This window comes from Myxocyprinus asiaticus, chromosome 30 (genome assembly GCF_019703515.2).
Source record: "Myxocyprinus asiaticus isolate MX2 ecotype Aquarium Trade chromosome 30, UBuf_Myxa_2, whole genome shotgun sequence".
In the NCBI taxonomy this organism is placed as follows: Eukaryota; Metazoa; Chordata; class Actinopteri; order Cypriniformes; family Catostomidae; genus Myxocyprinus; species Myxocyprinus asiaticus.
This window is the reverse complement of record NC_059373.1, coordinates 18370613-18397607: the sequence shown is the minus strand read 5'-3', so window position 1 is coordinate 18397607 and position 26995 is coordinate 18370613. Positions and strand designations below refer to the sequence as shown.

The 26995-nt window shown below is 37.9% G+C and overlaps 1 protein-coding gene across 1 annotated transcript; it reads left to right on the top strand.

Annotated features, from left to right (window-relative positions):
• Positions 1-2337: 2337 nt before the first annotated feature.
• On the top strand, positions 2338-26358 carry LOC127421321 (upstream-binding protein 1-like). Its single transcript, XM_051664323.1, has 16 exons — positions 2338-3192; positions 11443-11594; positions 11711-11784; positions 12145-12250; positions 12359-12465; positions 17254-17406; positions 17891-18001; positions 19027-19140; positions 19312-19418; positions 19512-19566; positions 19652-19745; positions 19995-20085; positions 20177-20298; positions 22560-22702; positions 23027-23078; positions 24639-26358. The coding sequence occupies exons 1-16, from the start codon at positions 3077-3079 to the stop codon at positions 24674-24676; spliced, it is 1635 nt and encodes a 544-aa protein (XP_051520283.1). The 5' UTR covers positions 2338-3076; the 3' UTR covers positions 24677-26358.
• Positions 26359-26995: the final 637 nt, after the last annotated feature.

Below are 26995 nucleotides of genomic sequence, written 5' to 3'. Positions count from 1 at the left end.
CCTTTCGAAAATAGAGGTGTCAATAAATTTAAATGATCACAATTACATTATTGATTTCTTAAGTTTCAGAAAGAGGATGTTTAGAAGTTGTCGGCCTAAATCTTAATTTAAAGAATTTTAGCATTTTAAGTTTAAAAATTTCAGCATTTTAACATTTTATATTTTATATTGTAAATTAATTTTGAGTCATTTTGCAGGCCCCTTAGAAGAGTACTGTGGCCTCTGAGTGGGCCCCCTGGTTGAGAAACACTGATTCACATCACGCTAATTTGACAATTGAATGTCATAAATTTAAGCACTGTAAGCATGTTGACATACCAAACATTTTAAATAGGCAATATTAAAATAATAATAATATAGGAAATTTCTAGAAGAGAGACAGATCAAATATAGTCAGTTAACTGTAATGAGCAATTAAATAAGTCAACAGTTATAAATATAAAATAAAAAAATCATTTTAAGGGTCCTCTGTACATTTGATGGTTATATTTGGCCATGGACAACCTATTTGAGAGGTTTAGGTGACACTTTCATTTTTGTCCTCTTTCCCCACTAAAGCTTCAGGACTAAAAGAAATAGAAACTTGCATCAAAAATACCATAATTATCCATATACACATACAGTATGTTGCATTTCCAATATAATTTTTACATGGAAATTCCATTCTGAGGGACACCAAAGATCTCAGCAAAAACTAATCAAGTATTTCCCTGCTGTCACCCTGTTAACTGAACAACAATAAACACCTACAGTCTGTTTTGCTTGATATATTGACAGTCAGTTTAAAGTCAATGGATAATGCATATTTCTTGTGCATTCTGTGGAAGTGTCTTGGTTTAATTTCGGTATGTGTACTTTTTAATTGCTTTATTTAAATTGTATTAGCCTATATCATATACTGTACTAGGTACAATATTTGGCAGGTAGTTTTAATGTTTTGGCTGATCGGTGTATATCAGCATTATATCAGTCATCAACATGCTCTAGTTATCTCTATTATCTGCCATTGAAAACACCTATGTAGGTTGACCAATGAACATTATAGTTTACAGAGCCTAATCATGTTAGAAGGCATGTCCTGTCCAAACAACATCATCAGACTGATAAAGGAAAACCCAAATGATGTCCTTGAGTGGCTATACCTGTTTTTTCAGAATGGAATTTCACAGCAAAACAGTTCCCTTCTGGGAGCTGATCATCTCACACTGTGCCTTATTTATCTACAGTATGAACAGCAAGCACCAGTGTATATTTTCATGTAATTTTACAGCGTCTTGTGAACCTACCCTTCCAACCCTATCAAATGGATTTTAGACTTTGCTACTCTGGCTGTCCGCATCTATTCCAATTTTGAACCAAAAATAAATTATGATTTCAACAAATTATGAGTCCAAGTTCAACACAACAGAACGATAGAAATGTGTTGGTTACTTGTTGGTCAAAATAATGCCAACCCATGAAAGTTACATATTAAAAGTTAAAATGAATCTTATCATTAAATGTACTATTAAAAGGATTTTGCCAGTTATTTCATAGGTTTGCATTTCTATGGTAGCCTATTTCCACCACACTGAAAAAATAATAATCATGCTTTGGAAAATTATGAGACATTTTTCAACAAGTCATATTTGAGATAAAGAGTCAATTCTAAAATAGAATCAAAATATATATTTTTTAGATTGTCATGATTTTAAGAAGTCATAATTATGAGATTAAAATTAAATTGAGAGATGAGATGCAAATCTAATATTTTTGATTTTTAATATAATTATGATTATTATTTCATAATTATTTTTTTTATCTCAAAATGATGACTAAATCTAATAATTAGGACATAAATCATAATTATAAAATAAAAGTGAAAATTATTAGATAAAAAGTTTAAAAAAAATAGTATGTCATAATGAGATACAAATCTAATATATTTTTTGTATTATTACTTCCCCTCATTATTATAATTTTTAATCTCAAAATTATGGCTTAGCCTACTATATCATCATTTTTACTTTTTACCTCATAATTATGACATTCTCATAATTGTTTTTCTCTCAAAATTATGACTTTGAATCTAATAATTAAGACTTTTTATTATTATAAACATGACTTAGTATCTCATAATTATGACTCACCAAAACAAATGTTGTCATGTGACATGAACGGCTTCGATACATTTCTGCCAAGGTGATATGTCGTATCATTTGTTCGCCCATAGTTGAATTACTCCTAAAGATTAAAGTTTGTTTGGAAGATGAGAGTGCCAGCAGCGTATCAGTTCCCTTCAGCCAGGGAGACGATGACGACAGATATCTGGAAGCCCATTGGCTGAGCGAAGTTCCGTTGTGCTGAGAGCAGCAATATGATTGGCTGGCAGGTTCCCGAGCGGATCCTTCCTGCGGCTGTGGAATTCTAGCGTTTGGTGTTTGAATGGTGTACACACGGAGGGCCGTGTCGATGTTTGTGGTCTTTGGCCTCAGCTGAAAAACACAAAGTGTCAAGTCTAAACCACCGGCGGGTCAGCCCGATGAAATTAGGCGAGCGCTTCCGGAAGACAGTGAACACAAAGCCACCTCACTGCGTTTAGGATTATTGCAGCAGCGGAGATCAAAGCGAGCAAGGTCTGCCAGCCCTAACTCGGGCGGACATTGCGTGTGAATGCGGTGACTGTCAACAGCGTCCTCCCACCCTGCTTTTATATAATGGAAGATCACATGCAGAGATGATGTGCTAATGCAGACAGGGTGGTAAGACGCAAGGTTTCCGCCACTGGATAATACAGTGTTGATGAGCATAACGGCGAGGGCTGAGTTTACTTCACGACGCCTCAACTCATCCTGAGACTGATATTTCTCGCCTGTGTTCCTGTGAAGCTGAAGCAATGGCGAGACACACGACAGTCAGGGCTCGAGCCATTTGCCCTGCTTTCATGAGCTAGCCTTCCGCGGGTGGCCACCTTACCAACTCTAGTAGGACTAGCTGCGGTCCGTCAGCTGCAACGCGAGCTCCGCGCAGGTGCCGTCGGTACGAGGTGAAGCTGGCGGCCCTCCGGTTAGAGTCGGAGGAGAAGGATCTGGGCGCCATGGCGTGGGTGCTGAAGATGGACGATGCTACCATCGAGTCTGGGCTTGTGCACGACTTTGATGCCAGTTTATCTGGCATTGGTCAGGAGCTGGGAGCTGGCGCGTACAGCATGAGGTTAGAGCAGCGTGTGAATTGATAACCAGCTTTCCAAGAGTCTCTAAGCCGGGAGTGATACACCTTTGATGGCGAGCTTGTTGGCTAGCTGTTTTGCCCCCTCAATTTTTGTTTCGTAGAACACACATGATACCCGCCGAGTTTTGCTTACAGGTTGCGCAGACTCTTGTTTTGACGCCAGTATTCATCAGTTCGTTCTTCGCGAAATTAGTTTTCGTTGTCGGCTTTTTCAAATATGGCTATAGTGGCTATAGCTAGCTCAAAACAATAGACAATGAGTTATCTGATCTGACCAGCCTGAGAACTAACAAGACCACATCATTGATATAAAGTGGTATTAATGCATTTTCTTCACACTCCTTTTTAGGAGCCATAAAGCAGTGGTTATACTGAAAGCACAACAGTCACATTTGAAGTAACGTTACTTCCTGGAACAGGGTGTTCTTTGCTCTTCTTGTCTGTGAGATGCTAAATTAATTATTATCAAAGGCAGAATAAGTTCAGTTCGCATGTCTAGTTGGCTGGGGATTAATTAGCTGGAGAATACCGAGTTTAGTGGTTGTAGAAATTGAGGCGAAAGTTAAACTCCATTACGTCATATGATACTGCGCAAACAGAGCGGTCCATCGTGACGTCATTTAACAGTTTGGGATACTCCAGTTGTTAATATATAAAATGTTCAAGATGATGGTCACCATTATCCTCAAGATAGCTTATCCACAGTTTTTGCTATTGGCCTTTAAAGCCAAGAAAGTAAGATTGGAAGCAGTTTATGATCCATTTAAAACATAAAACATGTAATAAATTTATTTCCCTGTCAATACTCACCCCCTCCCCATTAAAGGAATGGTTCCCCCCAAAAATGAAAATTCTCTCATCATTTACTCACCCTCATGCCAGATGTGTATGACTTACTTTCTTCTGCAGATCACAAATTAAGATTTTTAGGAGAATATTTTAGCTCTATAGGTCCATACAATGCAAGTGTATGGTGACCAAAATGTTAAAGCTTCAAAAAGCATATCAAGGCAGCATAAAAGTAGATCATAAGACTCCAGTGGTTTAATCCATGTCTTCAGAAGCATTTTATGCTGCCTTTTATATGCTATTTAAAGCTTAAAATTTCTGTCTACCATTCACGTGCATTGTATGGACCTACAGAGCTGAGATATTCTTCTAAAAATCTTCATTTGTGTTCTGCAGAAGAAAGTCATACACATCTGGAGTGGCCTGAGGGTGAGTAAATGAGGAGAGAATTATCATGTTTAGGTGAACTATTCCTTTAACAGCAGATGATGCTTTTGAGTGTTGGACCAATGGAAGATGGGAGATTGTTTGGGAAACCTGTTTGAAAAGGAATCTTGTCTGAATATCCCATTATTTTTTGTTATTAACAATTGTTATTGATTCCATTCACAAATTAAATAAAAATAACAAAAAATACAGAATCAAATTATATAAATTATGAATATCCCATTATTAAAGATGTAATGTGTAACCACTGAGGCATTTCCAGCACTCAAAAGAATTGCAAAAATAGTGACTGTTTTCAAACTGGTTTTAGGAAACACTTCCCCCATCTTCCATTGGTTGAACAAACAGATAGTCCCGCCCCCAAAACTCACACCATTGGTTGAGCCAGTGTTGCTTTGTAGGGCTGTTTGGGGTACACAAACCCAAAAAGCAATGATAGTGCCACAGTTACACTTTTTGATAAAATCAGCCTATGAATGGCTTACTTATAGTTGTCTCTGCATATTAACCTGGGATAGCAGGGTTCTACACTTAAATTCTTTTAAGGAGCAGTTGTGCTCCTAAGTAAAAAAAGAAATAAAAATTAGGATCACAGTCAAAAATTTTGAAGCACAGTTGTTTTTTTTTTAGATAATGTGCCACAATGTAACATGCACAAAAAGGCATGAGAAAAGTGACCTCATCAATTATGACAAAATTCAGGAACATAGTGTGTCATGACAAAGGAGTTTAAATTCTTATAAACCAAATTTAATATTTTCAGTTCATTTGAAAGGCTGTCTGAAAAAAAAAAAAAACAGCAGCTCATGTTCACCTGCTTCACCTTGTGAACATAAATATATAAAAGCACAATGTTAAATTTTTGAAGTGTGGTCCTCTTAAATGTATTTAAGAACTCTAAGTTGGCACTGCTGAACACAATTAATGTTTCTGTCACACAATACAACAGTCAGATACTGCATATTTCAGTTGGCCAGGCTTTGTAAACTTTTAAAGTAAAATTTGATGCTTTTAATTTCATTCAAGCTGACTAAAACGTCTCTCACAAATTTTTTCGTGCTTGCTCGGTTGACTGAAGGGATGAAAAGCAGCCAATCGCAGTGTGAAACGTAACTATTGCGCAGTGTAGATGCATTTGGTAGTTGTAATTTATATTCCGATTATACTATACAACACTTAATGAGCTTCAATATAGAGTCGGGAATCTTTAGGCACCTCACGATTCAATCCAATTCTTTTCTTATTGATTATTCTGCTGTGCAAATGCAAAACACAGTAACTTTTTGACCAAAATTGGGGTTCTTAGACTGTAAGTTGCCCTGTGTATATTATGCAGTATATATAGAATATTGCAGTAATTACAAAATCCACACTCAGTTAAGTAACTGTTTTGTTGGTGCACTGTACAGTGTATTTACAGCCTTTGTATGGCAGTATTGTCATCATAAAAAGATAAACGCTGACCTCTTTACACAAGAAAATACATTTAAGAAATTGGTTTTCAAAACATAATTCAACTGATTAATAACTTTTATATGTTGATAGCATTGTTAATCATTTTTTTATTTAATATTATTAAGTTTTTAATTAGAATAAATCTATCCGAGGCCTTTTGATTTTTTTGATTTTAACTATAACTACAGGTTGGTGGTCCAGGTTGATTATACGAGATATCTGCTTCTGTGAGAGTGTAGATGTCAGCTTCTCATTTCCTCACCACAGGTGATAAAGCGGCATAAATAGTGGGATTGTTATTTAAAAAAATCTATCAATCATCTTGTATGCACTGTTCTATCTGTTTGCTCTGCATAAATGTTAAGTCTCACCTGCTTAACATTATCTTACGAGCTGTCAGGTGTGCACACTCTTCCTGATGAGCGAGAGACCGGCAGTGTGCAACAGCAGTAAAAGACATTGGTAAGCAGCAGACAGAAAATAATTTGAAAATAAAAACATCACCCACGTCTCCCAAACCTCTGTCTCATCATTATTTTTAGGTGTTTTTTCCTTGTTGTGAAAATTAGCGCTATAACGGGCGCAAGCTCGTATTTCATATACATTCTTTGTTGACATTTAAAATCTCAGGAGATCAGCAGTTACAGAAATACTCAAACCAGCCCGTCTGGCACCAACAATCATCCATGCGATTATCTAATCAGCCAGTTGTGTGGCAGCAGTGCATGTAATCATGCAGATTCAGGTCAGGAGCTTCAGTTAATCTTCACATCAACCATCAGAATGGGGGGAAAATGTTATCTCAGTGATTTTGACTGTGGCATGATTGTTGGTGCCAGATCTCCTGGGATTTTCACACACAACAGTCTCTAGGATTTAATCCAAATGGTGCCAAAAACAAAAAACATCCAGTGAGTGGCAGTTCTGTGGATGGAAATGCCTTGTTGGTGAGAGAGGTCAACAGAGAATGGCTAGACTGGTTCGAACTGACAAAGTCTACAGTAACTCAGATAACCACACTGTATAATTGTGGTGAGAAGAATATCACCTCAGAATGCTATTCTGAGATGCGTGTTGGCGCTGTTTTGGCGGCACGAGTGGGACCTACACAATATTAGGCAGGTGGTTTTAATGTTGTGGCTGATCGGTGTATGTAGCCTTTCCAGATCATCAGTGGTTCTTGCTGTTCCCATCTGGGCACAAGGAGTTTGAAATATGTTCACTACGTGAATGGAATATACATTATGCATCTGAGGTCGGGTTGCACCGAATGGTGACACTGAGATCTGGCGGGCTTTTGGGAGGTTGTGGTGGAAAAAGCAGAATCAGCATTTTCTCTGGAGCACTCTGTTATTCTGCAAGTGTATGTATGCAAATGTCTGCAATGCTGCGTGTGAGGGAGAGTAAAGTGAGTGGTTGAATTTACAAGTTTTGTTAGTGACGGGACATAGGAGCACTCTAGTGTTAGACTAGCGCAAGAGAGCTGTTCACATGTTTTGCCCCTGTGCTATCAAGTTTCTCATTACTCTTCCAGCACCCTGCAGTTCTGCAGTTAACATGGTCATCCAAATGCATCCAGACCATCCCTATTGACATATATTATGTCAATAAGGACAGTTCTTACTGGTATTGGTGTTTTTAGCACATATTGTAGCGGCTGCTGCACGGCTACTACTGCTGCATTGGTAGCAGGTGTCTTCCCAGAACCGGGTCAGATCAGGTTAGGATCTAGTTAGTATGGAGATATGCTTATCCATTTTCCCACAGTGTCTGTAAGTCGGAGCTGTGACGAAGTGCTAATGTGATGTTTTTGTGTAGCCCCAGAGGTGAATGAGGGTGTGAGGTGCAGATTGTCTAGCATGCGATCATGCCTATATGTGGAATGAGCAGCTGTGGAACGGAATGTTACAGTGGGGCTGCTTATATTTCAGAAAACAGATGCAGATTGCTGGGCAGCACTGTTACAAACGTCACATCACATCATGACAAGCAGACTGCCAGCTTACTGACTCGGCTTCTTTTGCTGTCACTGCACTGACCTGATACCGCCTCTACATGTGTCAGAGTGGCAAAGGAGTATGTATAAATGTCATGCACAGGGTCATGGCAATCTTCAACCGTCTCTCCTTGCAGACAGTGTTTACTGTCTGCAGGGAGAGAAAATAATTTGGACTAGTCCCTTGTTTACTTATAAGAAGCAAAACATTATGCTTACAGTAAGGCACTTGCAATGGAAGTGAATGGGGCCATACACCCTCAAAACTATAGCCCCAAAATGACAACATGCATGTTTACATGATTTTAGTGCGATTAAAATCGTTAAGAGGGTTTACAAGTGTTGACATCATGGCAATGAATTTGCAATGTTGGATTGAATATTGGAAGTATCTTTACCCTATTAAGGTTAGTAAGTGACTAACCGTCTAATCTTTACGTCTTGCGGGGCTCCAGAGAAGAAGAAAAAAATTACTATGGAGCCATTGGTTCCTAAAATAAAAAATGTAGGTGGCAAATTTCTATTTATTTTTATTATTTTTTTTAGTTGCCAAATGACAGAATTGCTCGATTTATATGGTTATTCAGAAGAAAGATAGAAAGTCAAAGAAAAGAAAGCTCATAACCAATTAATCAGCAAATTATTTATTTAAATCAATATATAAAATGTGTTAAACATTTTCTTAGTCTTTCCTTACTGTGACGGGGCAGCCCAGACACAGAGGATACAAGAGTTCAAGTGGATTATAGTTCCAAATGCTGTTTATTGTGCAACCAAATTCCAATGATAACCAGAAAAAAAATAAGATCTGGTGCTTGACGTGGGACTTTTAATTATAAAGAAGCCATAAATACACTGGGGACAGCATGTGCAGCATGCTGATTACCATAGAAAATAATAAAAAATTGTGATAGATTGAGGGCTGGGTAGCTCAGCGAGTAAAAACGCTGACTACTCCCCTGGAGTCGCAAGTTTGAATCCAGGGCATGCTGAGTGACTCCAGTCAGGTCTCCTAAGCAACCAAATTGACTAGGTTGCTAGGGAGGGTAGAGTCACTTGGGGTAACCTCCTCGTGGTCGCTATAATGTGATTCTCGCTATTGGTGGGGCGCATGGTGAGTTGTGCGTGGATGCAGCGGAGAATAGCGTGAGGCCTCCACAAGTGCTATGTCTCCGTGGTAACGTGCTCAACAACCACGTGATAAGATGCGCGGATAGACGGTCTCCGACGTGGAGGCAACTGAGATTTGTCCTCCGCCACCCGGAATGAGGCGAGTCATTACGCCACCACGAGGACTTAGAGCACATTGGGAATTGGGCATTCCAGACTGGGGAGAAAAGGGGAGAAAAAAAAAATAGTGATAGATTAATATATCTGCCAGGACAAATAATTGGACAATATTTGGCCATTTTGAGATTACATCATTGGATAACCATTTCTGCTTGGCCGATTTAACCGTAAATCCTCGCTTCTGCCAGTTCAAAAAGCTACTTTTAGGCTTGTTAATGAATTATATACAATTGGTTTTTTTTGTTTTGTTTTTTGTTTTCATGAATTTTGAATACATTTTGGGTAAAAATAATTGCTTTTTTCCACAATATTGTGTACATCACATTTGCTGTCATTAAAGGTAAAGTTTGTAGCTTTTTCAATGTTACAATGCTTTCTCCTATCCCAGCTTAAAGGGATAGTTTTCCCAAAAATGAATATTCTCTCATTATTTACTCACCCTCATGCCATTCCAGATGTGTATGTCTTCTTTCATCTGCTGAACACAAATGAAAATTTTTAGAAGAATATTTAAGCTCTGTAGGTCCATACAATGCAAGTGAATGGTGGCCAAAACTTTGAGGATCAAGGCAGCATAAAGTAGTCCATACGACTCCAGTGATTTGATCCATGTCTTCAGAAGCGTTGTAAGTGTGGGTGAGAAACAGATCAATATTTAAGTCCCTTTTTACTATCAGTCTCCACTTTTACATCCTCCTTTTGTTTTTTACAGTTCGTAATTTCACATTCTTTGTGCGTATCACCACCTACTGAGAAGGGAGGGAATTTATAGTAAAAAAAAAAAGGACTTAAATATTTCTCACCCACACTTACAGTTGTGCTCAAAAGTTTGCATAACCTGGCAGAAATTGTGAAATTTTGGCATTGATTTTGAAAATATGACTGATCATATGAAGCCATTTATTATCACATAGTTGTTTGGCTCCTTTTTAAATCATAATGATAACAGAAATCACCCAAACAGCCCTGATCAAAAGTTTACATACCCTTGAATGTTTAGCCTTGTTACAGACACACAAGGTGACACACACAGGTTTAAATGGCAATTAAAGGTTCATTTCCCACACCTGTGGCTTTTTAAATTGCAGTTAGTGTCTGTGTATAAATAGTCAATGAGTTTGTTAGCTCTCACGTGGATGCACTGAGCAGGCTAGATACTGAGCCATGGGGAGCAGAAAAGAACCGTCAAAAGACCTGCGTTACAAGGTAATGGAACTTTATAAATATGGAAAAGGATATAAAAAGATATCCAAAGTCTTGAAAATGCCAGTCAGTACTGTTCTATCACTTATTAAGAAGTGGAAAATTCAGGGATCTCTTGATACCAAGCCAAGGTCAGGTAGACCAAGAAAGATTTCAGCCACAACTGCCAGAAGAATTGTTCGAGACACAAAGAAAAACCCACAGGTAACCTCAGGAGAAATACAGGCTGCTCTGGAAAAAGATGGTGTGGTTGTTTCAAGGAGCACAATACTTGTTGACCCCTCTCCAAACATAGCGCTTATGGTTGTGACCATAAAGCTCTATTTTGTTCTCGTCACTCCAAATTACAGTGTGCCAGAAGCTGAGGCGTGTCAAGGTGTTGTGAGGGATATTGTAACCAGGCTTTTTTGTGGCATTGGCTTCTTTCTGGCAGCTCGACCATGCAGCTCATTTTTGTTCAAGTATCGTTGTATTGTGTAAGAGAATTTTCATTTTTGGGTGAACTTTTCCTTTAAATGCAGAGTTCTTTCAGGTTGACATCCTGAAAAGTGTAAACACTGTCTGTGACTTTGTGGCACTATCAAAACTATTTGAGCATCCTGACCAGCCCGACATGGCAACATTAGCTTAAACAGTTGCATGATTTTAGGACAGGACTATCTGATTGTTGACCAGTGAATGATGGAGGAATTGTTCAGGAAGCCTGTTTGAAAACGGACATCATTTTTGCAATTACGTTTGTTGATTTTAGTGACGAAATTGCAGAATAAACATTAGAGATTTGTGACCTTGCCTCCATTTTCCTTTTCATTTCTCAGTACTCTGATGGGAACATGTGTTCTTTGCATGTTTGTGGTTCAGAATGCTGAAATGGAGACTATGTGTGTGAGATGTTTATAGAGGTGTATGCATGCAGGGGGTTTCCCATACCTGTTTCTGTTACAACCATTTCCATAGTGACAGCGGGCTAGGGTCTGTGGTTCTGACATAACAATTCAACATATCATAACATCTGTTTCTCTGTCTGTCTTTGTCTTTGTTTCTCACTGCAGTGATGTGTTGGCTCTGCCCATCTTTAAGCAGGAAGACGTTAGCGTTCCTGTGGAGTCTGACACCAAGAATCCTCCGTTTCAGTATGTGCTGTGCACCGCCACGTCCCCTGCTATTAAACTGCACGAGGAGACGCTCACCTACCTAAACCAAGGTACTGTTCTCCTCTCCATTTTCTCTCTCTCTTCAAGGAGATCAACAAGCCCCAAACCTGTTGAGAAGAGAAGCAGTAACATTAGCAATAACACACTTTCCCCTATTCTCTTGTAGGCCAGTCTTATGAGATCCGGTTGCTTGATAACAGGAAAATAGGGGAGATGCCAGAACTCAACAAGACTGTGAAGGTGAGATTATCTAGATTCTGATTCAGAATAACAATAACATGTGATTTTGAGTATTTTTGACTGATTCATTAAAATAACCAGCTCATATGTTTGTGAATGGGACTAAACTGGTTGCACTGTGTTTATTTGCATGCAGTCAGCGAAGAAAACTAACAGAAAGACGTGTTGTCTATATATTGTCTTTGTAATGCAACACATTACCCAGGTGTTTTATCCCATCACATTTCATTTAGATTGCAAATGCAATTTCTTTTACCATGGCATTGTAGATTAAGTGAAGAAAACATTGTGTACACTACAAGAGTAGTGCTTGTTCTGATTTTTTGTGTTTGTGTGTGTTTGGTTTGGGGTGAATTATAGAGTATAGTTAGGGTGGTTTTCCATGACCGAAGGCTTCAGTACATGGAGCACCAGCAGCTGGAGGGCTGGAAATGGAATCGGCCTGGTGACCGCCTTCTTGACATCGGTGGGAGCTTGTTGTGTGATCATGTGTTATTTTGGTGCTTTGCCATATCTATTGATTCACTCAGGTTAACAAACAGTGTTTACTGTGCATCATGTGTTTGTGTTACAGATATCCCCATGTCAGTTGGTATCACAGAGCCCCGCACACACGCCTCCCAGCTAAACGCTGCAGAGTTCCTGTGGGATCTCTCTAAGCGAGCGTCAGTGTTCGTGCAGGTACACATGACCACTCTCACATGAACCAGATTTGAGCTTGAATCACAAGCATGCTTTCATGTTGTGGTGGTAGTTTTAAGCCTAAAAAAAAGCATACCACTGAGTTTCAGGTTAAATGTCAATGAGGCAGCTGACAAAATGTTTAATGCCTTGCTGTGTGAGATCACATGTTCTACAACATTGTACAGATAATTTTTTTGCATTGATCGACTACTGTAGATCAGTGTTGGGTAAGTTACTCTAAAAAGTAATTAATTACTAACCACTAATTACATCTTCTACAGTGTAATTAGATTACTGTACTAATTACTCTGTCTGAAAAGTAATTACTTTCTAAATACCTTATCAACCTCGACCAGATGAAAAATACAAGGATAGGCATGAAATTGTTCTTTTAATTCTTTCAAATAAATTATATAAAATCAAATAAATTATTCATGAACTGGCCAAAGAATTTAATGGGGATGCATTAAATTAGAAAACATACATTTTAACATTAGTCGTTAAATTTCGATTTTATATAGAATTGTTCTATAGTCTATACAATATTTAACACAGTTACATCAGAAGTAACTGTAATTAAATTACTGAAAAATTAAGAGTAATCCCTTTACTTTTTTCAGTGAAAAATTAATTTAATTACAGTAATTAATTACTTAGTAATGCATTACACCGAACCCTGCTGTAGATAATCATCAGGGAAATCAATAACATCTGAGAATGACATGATTTTATGAAACATTTCATAGCCAAAAATTATTAATTTGGTTGAATAAGCATTCACTGTCTACTCTAAACTTACTATTTGTTCCAAAACCCATTGATTTGCCAACTGCCTACATAGACAGCATCCTAACCGTCATGGCACCTCATAAGTGACTAATTTAGAACACACTACATGTGAAGTAACTCTGTGCATCACACAAATAACACCACACGAGAAACTCCACTCGCAATTGATTTCGATATAGTTTGGCGTTAGCATGCTGCTATACTAATGGTGCGATAACCTAATAAGCTTAAAAATACATTGCACACAGAAATATTGGATAAAATAATACATTTTTTAATTTAATAAAGTCAAAATAAGGTGGGACAGTATGCAAAATGCCAATAAAAACAAAAGGAGTGATTTGTAAATGTTCTTCATGTTTTACCTAATCAACAGCATTGCTTTTTGAAGGTATGCATTTTTTCTGAAATTTATGCCTGCAATACATTCCGAAAAAGATGAGACAGGCAATTTAGTAAGGGGTAATGTACAGTCAGTTTAACGCAAAATAAACCATTTTTGGGTGATACAAGACCCCTCTGCTTCACGTCGGAATCCTGATCATTCTGTCGGATTAATTTTACGATAACAACTGGCTGACTGTACATTATCCTGCTTATTACAGGTCAAATAAATAAATACATGGACATAAAATATTGATTTGCATTTAAGTTATGTAATTATGTGAGAAGTAAGAAATTCCTGAACAGCTTAAATCAACCTCCGGTTTGCGTCGTAATTCTAAAAAAATTATTTTGTAATTAATGAACGTCTGACTGCTCATTGTGTACCTTATTACAAGACTACTTGTCAAGTAAATAAATGCACAATACACGGATGAGTCGTCTGATACGTGGAGGTGCAATTGTTACTGAGAAATATCAAACTGTTAGATGGCGCCATTGACCAATCAGAATAGAGTATTCCAGAGAGCTGTGTAACGAGGACAAATAACAATCTGACAAGTTGAAATAAAACAGTGATGTGAAACAGGAGATGTTAAACGGGTGAGGCAATCGTGTTATAGTATATAAGGAGTCTCCAAAAGAGCTAAGATGGGTCGAGGCTTGCTAATTTGCCCCCAGATGCATCAGCAAATAATCTAACGTTTTGTGAACACACATTTCACCCTCGAAAGTGCACAATATACTTAACAAGTTTCAAGGAATCCGGTCAAATCTCAGTGCGTAAAGGTCAAAGCTAAAAACCTTCTGAATGCGCGTGATCTCTGATCCCTCTGATGGTGCAGATGTAATAGATATCATGACATGAGCTCTGGAATACTTCGGTAAACCTTTTTCTATTTAACACTGTTCACCGCTGCATCCACAGATTCAAGTCATTGCTTTACTCTGCAAAGCAGAAGCCATACATCAACACTGAGTACTTTTACATGGACGCCAGAAAGTGGCTTATTGGCAGAAAGCAGCTTTCCCCCAATGTATGAGAGCATATACACTGGCAGACAAAAGTTTGGAATAATGTACAGATTTTGCTCTTATGAAAAGAAATTGGTACTTTTGTTCACAGTGTATAGTAAGGACATTAATAACATGAAGAATTACTATTACAATAAAAAAAAAAAAAATTCAGAACCTCTTAAGCTGTCCAGCTGTCAGTTTGTCCAGATACTCGGGTGACATTTCACCTCACGCTTCCTGTAGCACTTGCCATAGACGTGGCTGTCTTGTCGGGCACTTCTCACGCACCTTACAGTCTAGCTGATCCCACAAAAGCTCAGTGGGTTTAAGATCCATAACACTATTTTCCAATTATCTGTTGTTCAATGTCTGTGTTTCTTTGCCCACTCTAACATTTTCTTTTTGTTTTTCTGTTTCAAAAGTGGCTTTTTCTTTGCAATTCTTCCCATAAGGCCTGCACCCCTGAGTCTTCTCTTTACTGTTGTACATGAAACTGGTGTTGAGCGGGTAGAATTCAATGAAGCTGTCAGCTGAGGACATGTGAGGCGTATATTTCTCAAACTAGAGACTCTGATGTACTGATCCTCTTGTTTAGTTGTACATCTGGCCTTCCACATCTCTTTCTGTCCTTGTTAGAGCCAGTTGTCCGTTGTCTTTGAAGACTGTAGTGTACACCTTTGTATGAAATCTTCCGTTTTTTAGCAATTTCAAGCATTGTATAGCCTTCATTCCTCAAAACAATGATTGACTGATGAGTTTCTAGAGAAAGCTGTTTCATTTTTTGCCATTTTTGACCTAATATTGACCTTAAGACATGCCAGTCTATTGCATACTGTGGCAACTCAAAAACAAATACACTGTTAAGCTTCATTTAATGAACCAAATAGTTTTCAGCTTTGTTTGACACAATGGCAAGTGATTTTCTAGTACCAAATTAGCAATTTAGCATAATTACTCAAGGATAAGGTGTTGGAGTGATGGCTGCTGGAAATGGGGCCTGTCTAGATTTGATCAAAAATGACTTTAAAATAATGATGGTGTTGTGTTTTACATCAGTAATGTCCTGACTATATTTTGTGATCAATTGAATGCCAATTTGGTGAATTAACGTACCAATTTCCTTCTGAAACAGCAAAATCTGTACATTATTCCAAACTTTTGGCCGCCAGTGTACGTGAATGTGATGGACAATTGATATTTTACATTGTGTATAAATGGGTATAGTTTATAGCAGTGGGTCTTAACCTTTTTGCAAGAGCGATCCCCTTTTAAAAATGATAATTACCACCCCCCCCCCCCAGCAGGATAAGAAAATAAATCTCACCTAGAGGTAATGAACGAGGCACAAATAGCCCTCTCATTCACCATAACAGCTTTCTGAAGGAGTGATTTTTGACCACGTGGCTATTGTAGTTTTCATTGAAAAATACACCAGTGGCTTTGTTTGTAGTGATTAATGTTTAGTTTTGAAGTGCCTTAGCATCTTGGACGGTTTAAGGCTCTCATTCGCTAACACATCGCCACTAATCACACACTGTGGTCATAGATCCCCATTGCTGGTCTGAGTGAAGCCATATTCCAAGTACTTTTCATCATATTTGCTGCTTCTGGCTTTCTCTCCTTTTGATTCTGTTGGACGCTTTTTAATGTCAGCACCAGTTAGAAATCGCTCTGACTAATCTGCTGTCTAACTAAGATGACTACAAATGTACTAATTACTAGACCCAGGTGACGTATTGCAATAAGCAGTAATTAGATTATATCAAGTTGCCGGTAGGTGGTGCCATGATACAAGTATTTTTTACACTCGTTCAAAATAAAAGTTTTCCCGTGACCCCTTTGGGACCTTTAAGGTTAAGAACCACTGGTTTATAGTGTATGTGCTTTTCCCACTGTACTCCCAGGAATGTTTACAATATATCTTTCCACTGTGTTGACTTGTTGTTGGGCTCCATCCTGTGATATTTGTTATCCGGTCTGTTCACGCACACGCGCACTCTTCAAAAATCTGTAAAAATTTAGCTTATGTGTTTACATGGCCCCATAAGCCACGTTTTCTGGGAGAAACCTGGGTGTGTTAAACCGTTTTCTCTTAATCCCTTAAGCGGCATAAGGAAAATGATATTCTCGTTTATATTACATTTCTGAATGCCGCTTTCTGCAAAAACGCTGTAATTTATTATTTGCATGTGAACATGGTCACTGTCCAGAAGCGCCGCCCTCTTCTCTGGGTTCGGTCTCACCTGAAGTGGAAAGAACAGTGGAATTGTTTTGTGGTCCGACAAGTCCAATAGAGCAAATGTGCTCCCCATGCCAAAAGAGTCAGACATCTTTAACATTTTATTAATGTCCCAGACAATTTGGGGAGAGACAGAAGGGTTTTCGATTTGGGCAACTGCCTGTTTTAAATTATCTTTTGACATTCGAGCAGCCCGATCAAGTTTCAAATGATTATGAATATCATTCTGGTTGTTAACTTGTCTGGCACAACCTTATCTGTGCAAAAATGGTGTAATGCATGCCAAGCATAATCTCAAAACTGCTCCATGCATTCCACACTAATTCTTTTCCTTCCTTTCCTCCTCCTCAATGAAGGTTCATTGCATCAGTACAGAGTTTACCCCACGGAAACATGGTGGAGAGAAAGGAGTTCCGTTCCGCATCCAGATTGACACCTTTAAGCAAAATGAAAGTGGAGAATATACGGAGCACCTTCACTCCGCCAGCTGCCAGATCAAAGTCTTTAAGGTTACGCAGCACGCACGCAAGAAATAATGCATCACATGAAATATATATTGGTTTTGATCCATGTTTCCTGGAGGTAACATTAACCAAATTTCCATTCACATATTGTTTATGCAAATTTTGGGATATTGCATGAGAATTGCTAGATGGAAACAACAAGATGCGAAAAAAAATTCAAAGTGCATAAACAACTTGCATTCGCTTTCATTTGGTAAGAGGGCATGCGCATAAACTACGATGGAAACACATTTACATTTACGTTTATCAGAGCATTTTGTCTCTACTTTTAATAAAAGAACCACAGTTCCACAATTTCCATTTCTGTTTTGCGGCAGTTTCCCCAGAAGTGACTATTTTGTTCTCTAGAACACACTGGATGGAATCAATGCTTGATTTGTTTTTGAAAAAAACTACATTTGCAACTTGAATTGAAACCTGACTGTTGATCTTCTGTGTTTTCTAAAGTCTTCTGTCCTCCTATAAACAGCCAAAGGGAGCAGATAGAAAACAGAAAACGGACAGAGAGAAGATGGAGAAACGGTCCACACAAGAGAGAGAGAAATATCAACCTTCCTATGACACCACTATCTTATCAGAGGCAAGTATATTTAGCTCAGCCCTCAAACGTGCAAGTAATTTTTTTTGTTTGTTTTCATCATTTACTCACCCTCATGATATCCCAGTTATGTATGACTTTTTCTTCAGCAGAACACATTTAAAGAAAAATAGAAAAATATCTCAGCTCAGTAGGTCCTTAAAATGCAAGTGGATGGTGATCAGAAGATCACAGACATAAAAAGTCAGCATAAACGTTATTGATACGACTCCAGCAGTTATTGTCTTCTAAAGTGACACGATTGCTTGTGGTGCAAAGAAGATCAATATTTAAGTACTTTTTAACTATAAATCGTCGCTTCTGATCAGCAGCGGTATGCATGTGTGACGTAATCGTGTCGCATGTGAGAAACACGTGTGACACACCCGGAAGAGGAGCGCTGTTTACAACTGAGTAGGAGGAACGCTGTACAGAAGTTTCATTGGTTTTGGTTTAGATCTGTATTTGGATCTGTATGTTTCTCACAATGTTGTGTTTGTGTGCTTATCCTGGATGTCCCAACCGAGAGCTTTGGATTATAGTTAAAAAGTACTTAAAGAATGATCTTCTTCGCACCAAAAGCATTTGTGTCGCTTTAGAAGACATTAACCACTGGTGTCGTATGGATGACGTTTATGCTGACTATCTGTTCTTTTTGGATTTTCAAAAGTCTGATCACCATCCACTTGCATTTTAAGGACCTACTGAGCTTAGATATTTTTCTATTTTTCTTCAAATGTGTTCTGGTAAAGGAAAAACTCATACACACCTGGGATAGCATGAGGGTAAGTAAAAGATGAGAATTTTCATTTTTTGGTGAACTAACCCTTTAAGTCCCATAATTAAGGAGTTGCTGAGATGAAATGAGTAGTATTTGTCAGCCACTATGTAGCATTTTAAATTCATTTATTGAAGTACAATTCATTTCTTTAGTATTACATTGTGCACTGATAATTGATTGAATTATACTTGTTTGAGTCTGTCTGCCTCTTTGAATGATGTCTTAACTGGGCTGTGTGTTTGTGTAGACTCGGTTGGAGCCTGTGATTGAGGAGGCTGTGGAACATGAGCTTAAAAAATCAAGCAAGCGAACACTTCCTGCAGACTGTGGCGATTCCATCGCCAAAAGCAAGAGAGGAAGTGTGAGCACTCATTCACCTCTTCTGTGTTTTAACAGTGTTACCCTCATGGCCAAAACCTCAGATGTGATCCATATTTCATTTTAGACCTTCTTTGTTGATGTTTGCAGGGCTATACATTACTCTGACATTCGCTATGTACTTTCTTACATTTCTCTCTTTCTCTGTTTTCAGTGCTCTCCGTGGCCAGATAATGCATATGTCAACCCCAATACAGCAGCAACTCCAACCTTTACCTCCAGCACACACACATACAGTCCTAGCAGCACAGTACCTGACAGGTGATACACATTATTTAGTGTCTCCTTGTTTCTTTGACAATGTGCCATAAAGCACAGTTATGCATCATCTGATAATTTGGCAATTGTTTTTAGTGAGTCATCCTCACCTAACCACCAAGGGGATCCTGGTAGCCTCATGTCTATGGAGGTTTGTGCATATTTGTGAACTGTATGATTTTACAAGTCTGCCTTAAATTGTAAAACACTCTCAATGTGTTTGACACTTTCTGCAGTCTTTGAGTCCCACAGCCTCTATACAGGAGACGCAGAAGTGGCTCCTTAAGAACAGATTCAACTCATTCAGTCGTATTTTCACCCATTTCTCAGGTTTGCGCACACACACAGTTTATGAAGCAAACATTTTGCACACACACCACCACAGTGAAGTGCACCTCTTCGTGTTATACAGTATACAGTATCCTGGTGCATAAACGACCTCCATGCCATTATTTGCACACCGCATGCTCCTTTTCTGTGTCTGTATGTTTTGTCCTGTGTATGCCTATAAGTAAACCAAATTATTATTTTTGTGGATCACATAAAATAAAATTAAACCGGTAATCTCTCCTGTCTCAGGTTCTGATCTACTGAAATTAACTCGTGAGGATTTAGTCCAAATTTGTGGTGCAGCTGATGGAATCCGACTCTACAATGCACTAAAATCAAGGTAAGGTAATATGACATGCTTTCTTACAAACCTAAATGATGAGAAACTCTCTTCATATTGTGTGTATGTGTTTGTTTGTGTGCACGTACAGGGCAGTGCGTCCCAGGCTCACTCTCTACGTCTCACTGGAAGCTTCTCAGTGCGAGAGACCTCTTCTGGAGAAACGTGGCCACAGCAAAAATGGAGAACACAGCAGTCCAACATCCATACATGGTAGATAATTATTAATCAGGCTTTATTCCTAACATACCACATGTTACAGCAAAACACAAAGCAATATACAAACAACATAACTTCTATTGTGTTGCAACTCTGTTGCCAAAACACTACTATTGGTAAACCAAACTTTGTGTTCGCATCATTTTTCTGCTGCTCAATACCACGCACTATTAAAAGCGCAAGCTAAATTAATAAATGCAAAATGTATGGAGGTAACCATAATGTTTTTGACATCTGCATTGTAAAATGGCACCAGATAGGAATGTAATTGGCACTAATGGACCATTGACTATTTAATTATTACTAAAGATTTATAAAAAAGAGAGAAAAATTGTTCCTGAAAACAGTCAGTTAATATATTTGAACAATAAATCAAATAGATTGCAATTAATTTTATGATGATCGCCTTATTTAATTATTCCACCACATTTGTGTTGTTTTCAAATAGGTTGAGCCCTTTATGTTGGTTTTATAATTACACTTTAATAAGGTCATTCTCAAAAACAAAATTGACTTTCCAACTTACAAAATATTTACATTTTCAGTTCAGTTCCGCTTTCACCCATAAAAGGAATGTTCTGTGGACTGATGAGTCAAAAGTGGAACTGTTTGGAAGACAGGTGTCCTGTTACATCTGTGTAAATCAAACACAGAATTCCACAAAAAAAAACAAAAAAAAAAAAAAACACTTCATATCTATGGTCAAGCATGGTGGTGGTAGTGTGATGGTGTGGGGATGCTTTGCTGCTTCAGGGTCAGGGTGACTTGCAGTAATTGAGGGAAACATGAATTCTGCTCTCTACCAGAAAATTCTAAAGGAGACTGTCCAATCATCAGTCCGTGAGTTGAAACTCAAGCGCAACTGGATTATGCAGCAAGACAATGATCCAAAGCATAGGAGTAGGTCCACTTCTGAATGGTTCAAAAGAAGCAAAATGAAAGTTTTGGAGTGGCCTAGTCAAAGTCCTGACTTGAACCTGATTTAAATGCTGTGGCAGGACCTTAGATAGGCAGTGCATACTCGAAAACCCTCCAGTGTGGCTGAACTAAAGCAGTTCTGCAGAGAAGAGTGGGCCAAAATTCCACCACAGCGTTGTGAAAGACTGATCTCCAGTTACCGGAAGCGTTTGCTTGCAGCTGTTGCTGCTAAAGGTGGCACAACCAGCTACTAAGTTTAAGGGGGCAGTTCGTTTTTCACATGGGTGATATAGGTGTTGGATAAATTTTTTGCTTCAATAAAAAAGAAAAAGAAATTGAAAAATGTGTTTTGTGTTTACTCAGGTTGCCTTTGTTTTATGGTATATCTCATTTGAAGATCTAAAACAATTTAGTATGAAAAATACACAAAAACAGAAGAAACCAGGATGGGGCAAATACTTTTCCACAGCACTGTATTTAAATGAACCATGTAAAAAAAAATACAGTTAAAATGTAAATTAACAATTTTTTCAACATGGTGGGAAAATCATTATATGTACATTCTTTTCCACATCTTTTTAACATTGATATGAAATCGAGACATTCTTTTTAAATTATATAAATTATTAAATAAGTAATTTAATAGTACTTATTTTGTTTAGCTATTTTGCAGACTTTTTAGGTCTTGCACTAATTCCTGACCTGAGAAAATAAATAAGTAAAAATATAAACACATAAATAACTGTAAATGTGATAGAAGTGGTATACCAGATGAGGGGGACTAGTGTTTTTTTTTTTTTTTTTCTTCTTCAGGGAATTGACATTCAGATATATTTAAAAAAAAAAAAAATGTTTAAAACAATATAGAGTTAAACCATTGCATATTGTTTAATAAAAGGTTAGGTAATGGAATGATGCCTTTTAAATGGAGTTTCTTGACTATTTGAAATCTTTTTCATGACTGAAAATTCAAGGGACATGTTTGTCACCATATTTTAATGATGACCCAGTATGTTTATATGTAGTACAGTCAACCATGAAATTTACAATTTGCATTCTGTCATAATCAGGATTTAAACCATTTTAAAAATGCAAATCTTCTTTATAAGGTTGGGTGATCTTTTAAAATTGCATTGTTTGCCAGTAAAGATTCATTAATTTCTCATCTTAATCAGAGCCAACACTATGTTTTACAGTATATAATAGCCTTTCATCATGCCTTTCTGTGCATTTTGTATTGTATCCAAATGACCACATCTATTTAAATAGTCAGCAGTGCTCACTTTGATCATTTACATGACATTGTCATTGCCTTAAAGCATATGTGTTTGTTTTAGTTTACCACGCTCTTTACCTTGAGGAGATGACCGCTTGTGAGCTTACCAGGAAAATCTCCAGTGTCTTGGCCCTGCCGTTCACCCACATTAACCAAGTGTACAAACAGGGGCCCACAGGAATACACATACTACTCAGTGACCAGGTAAACACACAAACTTACCACTGTTTCCCTCAGTCAAACACCCACTCAGAGCAACTAGAAACAGTCTCATCTTTTTTCCTCTACTGTTATCAGGTAGAAGGAACGAGTTGGCCAACCACGGTTGCACATTTGAATGTTTTTGCATAATGCTACTGATAAAATCTGTCTGTCATGTTATCATGTGTGACAGATTAATTGGCCACATAGGTGATGAACATCACGTGACTTATTTGTCTAGTGTACTGTTTGTAATATGTACTGTTGGAACAGAATGCACTGATAGAAAGAGACATTATTTTTATTTTATTTATTTTTTTCTTACAGATGGTTTGTAACTTCCCTGACGAGAGCAGTTTCATCATCAGCACAATACAAGGTACAAAGATTTCCTTAAAACAAGGAAATCTATTCCAAAACCCATTTAATCTAAATAAAAATATATATATTCTGCTGATGCCCTTGAAAAGGTTTTTAAAGGAATAGTTCCTTGATAAATGAAAATCCTCTCATCATTTACTCACACTCATGCTATCCCAGATGCGTATAACTTTCTTCTGCAGAACTCAAATGAAAATTCAGTTCTGTAGGTCCATACAATGCAAGTGAATGGTGACCAAAATTTTGAAGTTCCAAAAGCACAAAACCAGCATAAAAGTAATCCATACGACTCCAGTGGTTTAATACATGTCTTCAGAAGTGATATGATAGGTGGTATGGGTGAGAAACAGATCAATATTTAAGTCCTTTTTTTACTATAAATTCTCCTCCCTGACCAGTAGGTGGCAATATGCATGAAGAATGTGAATCGCCAAAAACAAAAGTAGAATGTGAATGTGGAGATTGATAGTAAAAATCACTGTAAATATTGATGTGTTTCTCACCCACACCTATCATAACTCTGAAGACATTAAACCACTGGAGTTGTATTGATTACTTTTATGCTGCATTTATGTACTTTTAAGAGCTAAAACTTTTGGTCACCATTCAGCTGCATTGTGAGCACCAACAGAGCTGAGGTAATAAATTTTGTTTGTGTTCAACAGAAGAAAGTCATACATATCTTGGATGGCATGAGGGTGAGTAAATGATGAGAGAATTTTCATTTTTGGGTGAACTATTCCTTTATCAAATTCAGTCCAGAATCAGTTTTATAGTTTTATTAAAAATGAATCTTAAAGAGCACCTATTATGGTTTTTAAACGTGCCTAATTTTGTTTTAATAGTCTCATACAATAGATTTACATGCATCCAAGGTCAAAAAAACACTTTAATTTGCTAATAATTTAAATTCAGCATTACCTTTTTTTCCCAGTGTCAAAAACGACTCCTTCAATGATCCGTTCTAAAGGATTCATTCTAAACTCCTCCTTTCAGAGAGCCTACTCTGCTCTGATTGGTCAGATGTCCCAGTCTGTTGTGATTGGTCTACCGCTTAGTGTAGTGTTTGAGGACGGGTCAAAGCTGTTTGCGAGCAGCCAATGAAGACCAGATTTTTGTTATCAAATTACGTAGGTTAGTACAGGAAATAAGTCTGGAATTACTAACGACTCATTTCAGGTGTTCAGAATCGGTTCTTTCTTTTGGGTGTCTATAACTCCATATTTCGTGCACTTTGATTTTTTGAAACTTTGCAGACTTTTTTTCATTCACAAACAGCTATGTAACACACTACATGAAAGGTAATATTTGAAAAAACATAATAGGTGCTCTTTAAACATCTATAAGTTTTCAGTAGTTTTACCATTATTTTAACCTGGATTTCGCCATTAAAATAGCCATTGAAGCTGGCATGGCATTTAAAACAAAGAAATTGGGGGGGGGGGTTAGCTAGTGGTGCAGAAATTACACAGCTGTAAAATCCTTTTTTTTTTCTTTTTCCTCTTTTTTTGTTTTCTTTGTTTTTGTTTTGTTTGTTTGTTTGTTTGTTTCCCCTCAGATTACACAACCGATGGATTTCACCTTGTCCTGAAGTAGAGATGGCTGAAAAACCATGTGAAGCAGAGAGTGCAATGACGTCTTAAGGCTCCATACTGCCACTTCAGGGCATTGAACATGCTCCCTCCATCCTTCTCTCTCTTCCTCTCTTTATCTCGCTCTCTCATTCTTCATGTCTCCGATGTTGGAGAGAGAGAGAGCCGGGGTTGGGCAGGGCCTCCTAACTGTTAGAATCTGACTTCAGTGTGTAAATTGTTTCATATTGAAAACACTTAAACTGATGCCAGTGTGTGTGAGCCGTGGGCTTTTAAATATGTGTGTGAGTGTGTTTTTAAAGGTTGAATTGGGAGGGATGGAGGTGGGCAGAATCTGCAAGAAAGTGGAGGAGAATTGTGACCACTTTACTTCAGCATGGTGTTCATGGAGTGTGTAATGTCATAATGTGGCTGTTCCCCACCTCTGTGGCAAAACGGTCTGTGCTCAGACTCTGTCCTCACTTTGCAAGTAATGAACGTACAGTACGTACTTGAGTTTGTTCGCCTTTGTGAGTTGTCAGCTATTTTTCTGCCTGCCCCTTTTGACTGGCCCATAGACAGTTTGTATTGTCACCATTGCACCCCTCATTGGAATAATGAACCCTCTTTCAAAAGTGGGGGAAATGTGTCCTGTCTTAGGCATGCACAGGATGTCTATTATGTCTGTCTGGATTAAATGATCCTTGAGTTTAAGTATGATGCCCTGCAGCTAACATCATGTTTGTGAGACTACGTTTTGGCTGTATCCTATTTTAGTAGAAGACATTGTCAGTGCTAATACCATTTTTCCACTTCCTTTATCAAGACCAATCATGTCTGGTGCCATTCTGACTGTTTGCAAGATCCTGTTAAAACTGACAACTACACTGTAGTTTCTTGGGATGCTTAGCATTTACTTTGTGCTTAGCGGGATGAATTAAGCATCTGAACTGAATCAACTTGGGCCCCACATTTGTATTAAAATAGTGGGAGTCTTTGATTTTAACATGGTGATTGTTGTTGGCTGGTAATATTTCCTGCCCTCTATAGTAGCTCCTGGCACAGATTATAATGCAACTATTAATATGGGAAGTAAGCACAATTGCATAAACCTCCATAAATTATATTTTGCATAATGCCTTTGTTTTCCTTTATCTTAACCTTTTCCTTGCCTTGGGACAGGAATATTACATTTGACTGGCCAGCCAAGGCAGGTTGTATCTGTGGCTTTATTTTATTTTTTCTCACCTTGAATATAAGCTGACTTAGTTGGTCATCTCAGTAGTTATGCATTGGGCAGCTGTGCTTTGGCATGTACTGTGCATATTTTTGCCACTTTATTGAGGAGCATGGTTGTTAGAATTTTGACTCCTTATGATTCTTAAAAAAAAAAAAAGAATGACCAAGTCTGCACTGAACTGAAACCACAACAAATTTCATGCCATTTGGATACCTTGCTGTTGTTGGACATTCACTTAGCATTTTGGTGTACACAAAGTTTCCAGGTGAAGAAATAATCAAAGTATAAATACATAGAGATGTGTGTTTTTCTCTTCCTCTGTGGATCACATGGTCTGTCCTCTGTGTTTCCGTGATTATGATCATGGTGCTCTCATGTCACTGTCTGTCTAAAGAAGCCTCTCTTCCATAAGGGGTGCTGAGATGTACACAATTAATGCCTGTACCAGAAATAAAATAATTTTCATATATTGTCTCTGGGTTATTTTGGCAGTTTGATGTATTATAATGGGATGTAAATGGCTATTGTAATATGTAGTGTTTTATATAATGTGACCGATTACTGTAATCTAATTTTAGTACAAAAGTAGTGTAATGCATAAAAATTTTTATTCTTGTAATCAGGTTATATACTCATTGACCACTTTATTACGAACACTGTGGTCTTAATAAAGTGTCCAACATGGTCTTCTGCTGTTGTAGCCCATCCACCTCAAAGTTTGACGTGTTGTGCATTCTGAGATGCTATTCTGCTCACTACAATTGTACTTTCTGTCAGCTCAAACCAGTCTCACCATTCTCTGTTGACCTCTTTCATCAACAAGGCGTTTCTGTCCACGGAACTGCCTCTCACTGGATGTTTTTTGTTTTTGGCATCATTCTTAGTAAACTAGAGATTGTTATGCATGAAAATCCCAGGAGATCAGCAGTAACAGAAATACTCAAACCAGCCCGTCTGGCACCAACAATTATGCCACAGTCAAAATCATTGAGATTACATTTTTCCCCATTCTGATGGTTAATGTGAATATTAATTGAAGCTCCTGACCCGTATCTGCATGATTTTATACATTGCTGCCACATGATTGGTTGATGAGATAATCAT

What these genes read in the sequence shown, in the direction of transcription:
- LOC127421321 (XM_051664323.1), top strand. Translation starts at nt 3,077, where the DNA reads ATGGCGTGGGTGCTGAAGATGGACGATGCTACCATCGAGTCTGGGCTT. An exon ending in GCCAGATCAAAGTCTTTAAG is followed by an intron (nt 17,407 to 17,890) that starts GTTACGCAGCAC and finishes TCCTATAAACAG; the next exon opens with CCAAAGGGAGCAGATAGAAA. An exon ending in CCAAAAGCAAGAGAGGAAGT is followed by an intron (nt 19,141 to 19,311) that starts GTGAGCACTCAT and finishes CTCTGTTTTCAG; the next exon opens with TGCTCTCCGTGGCCAGATAA.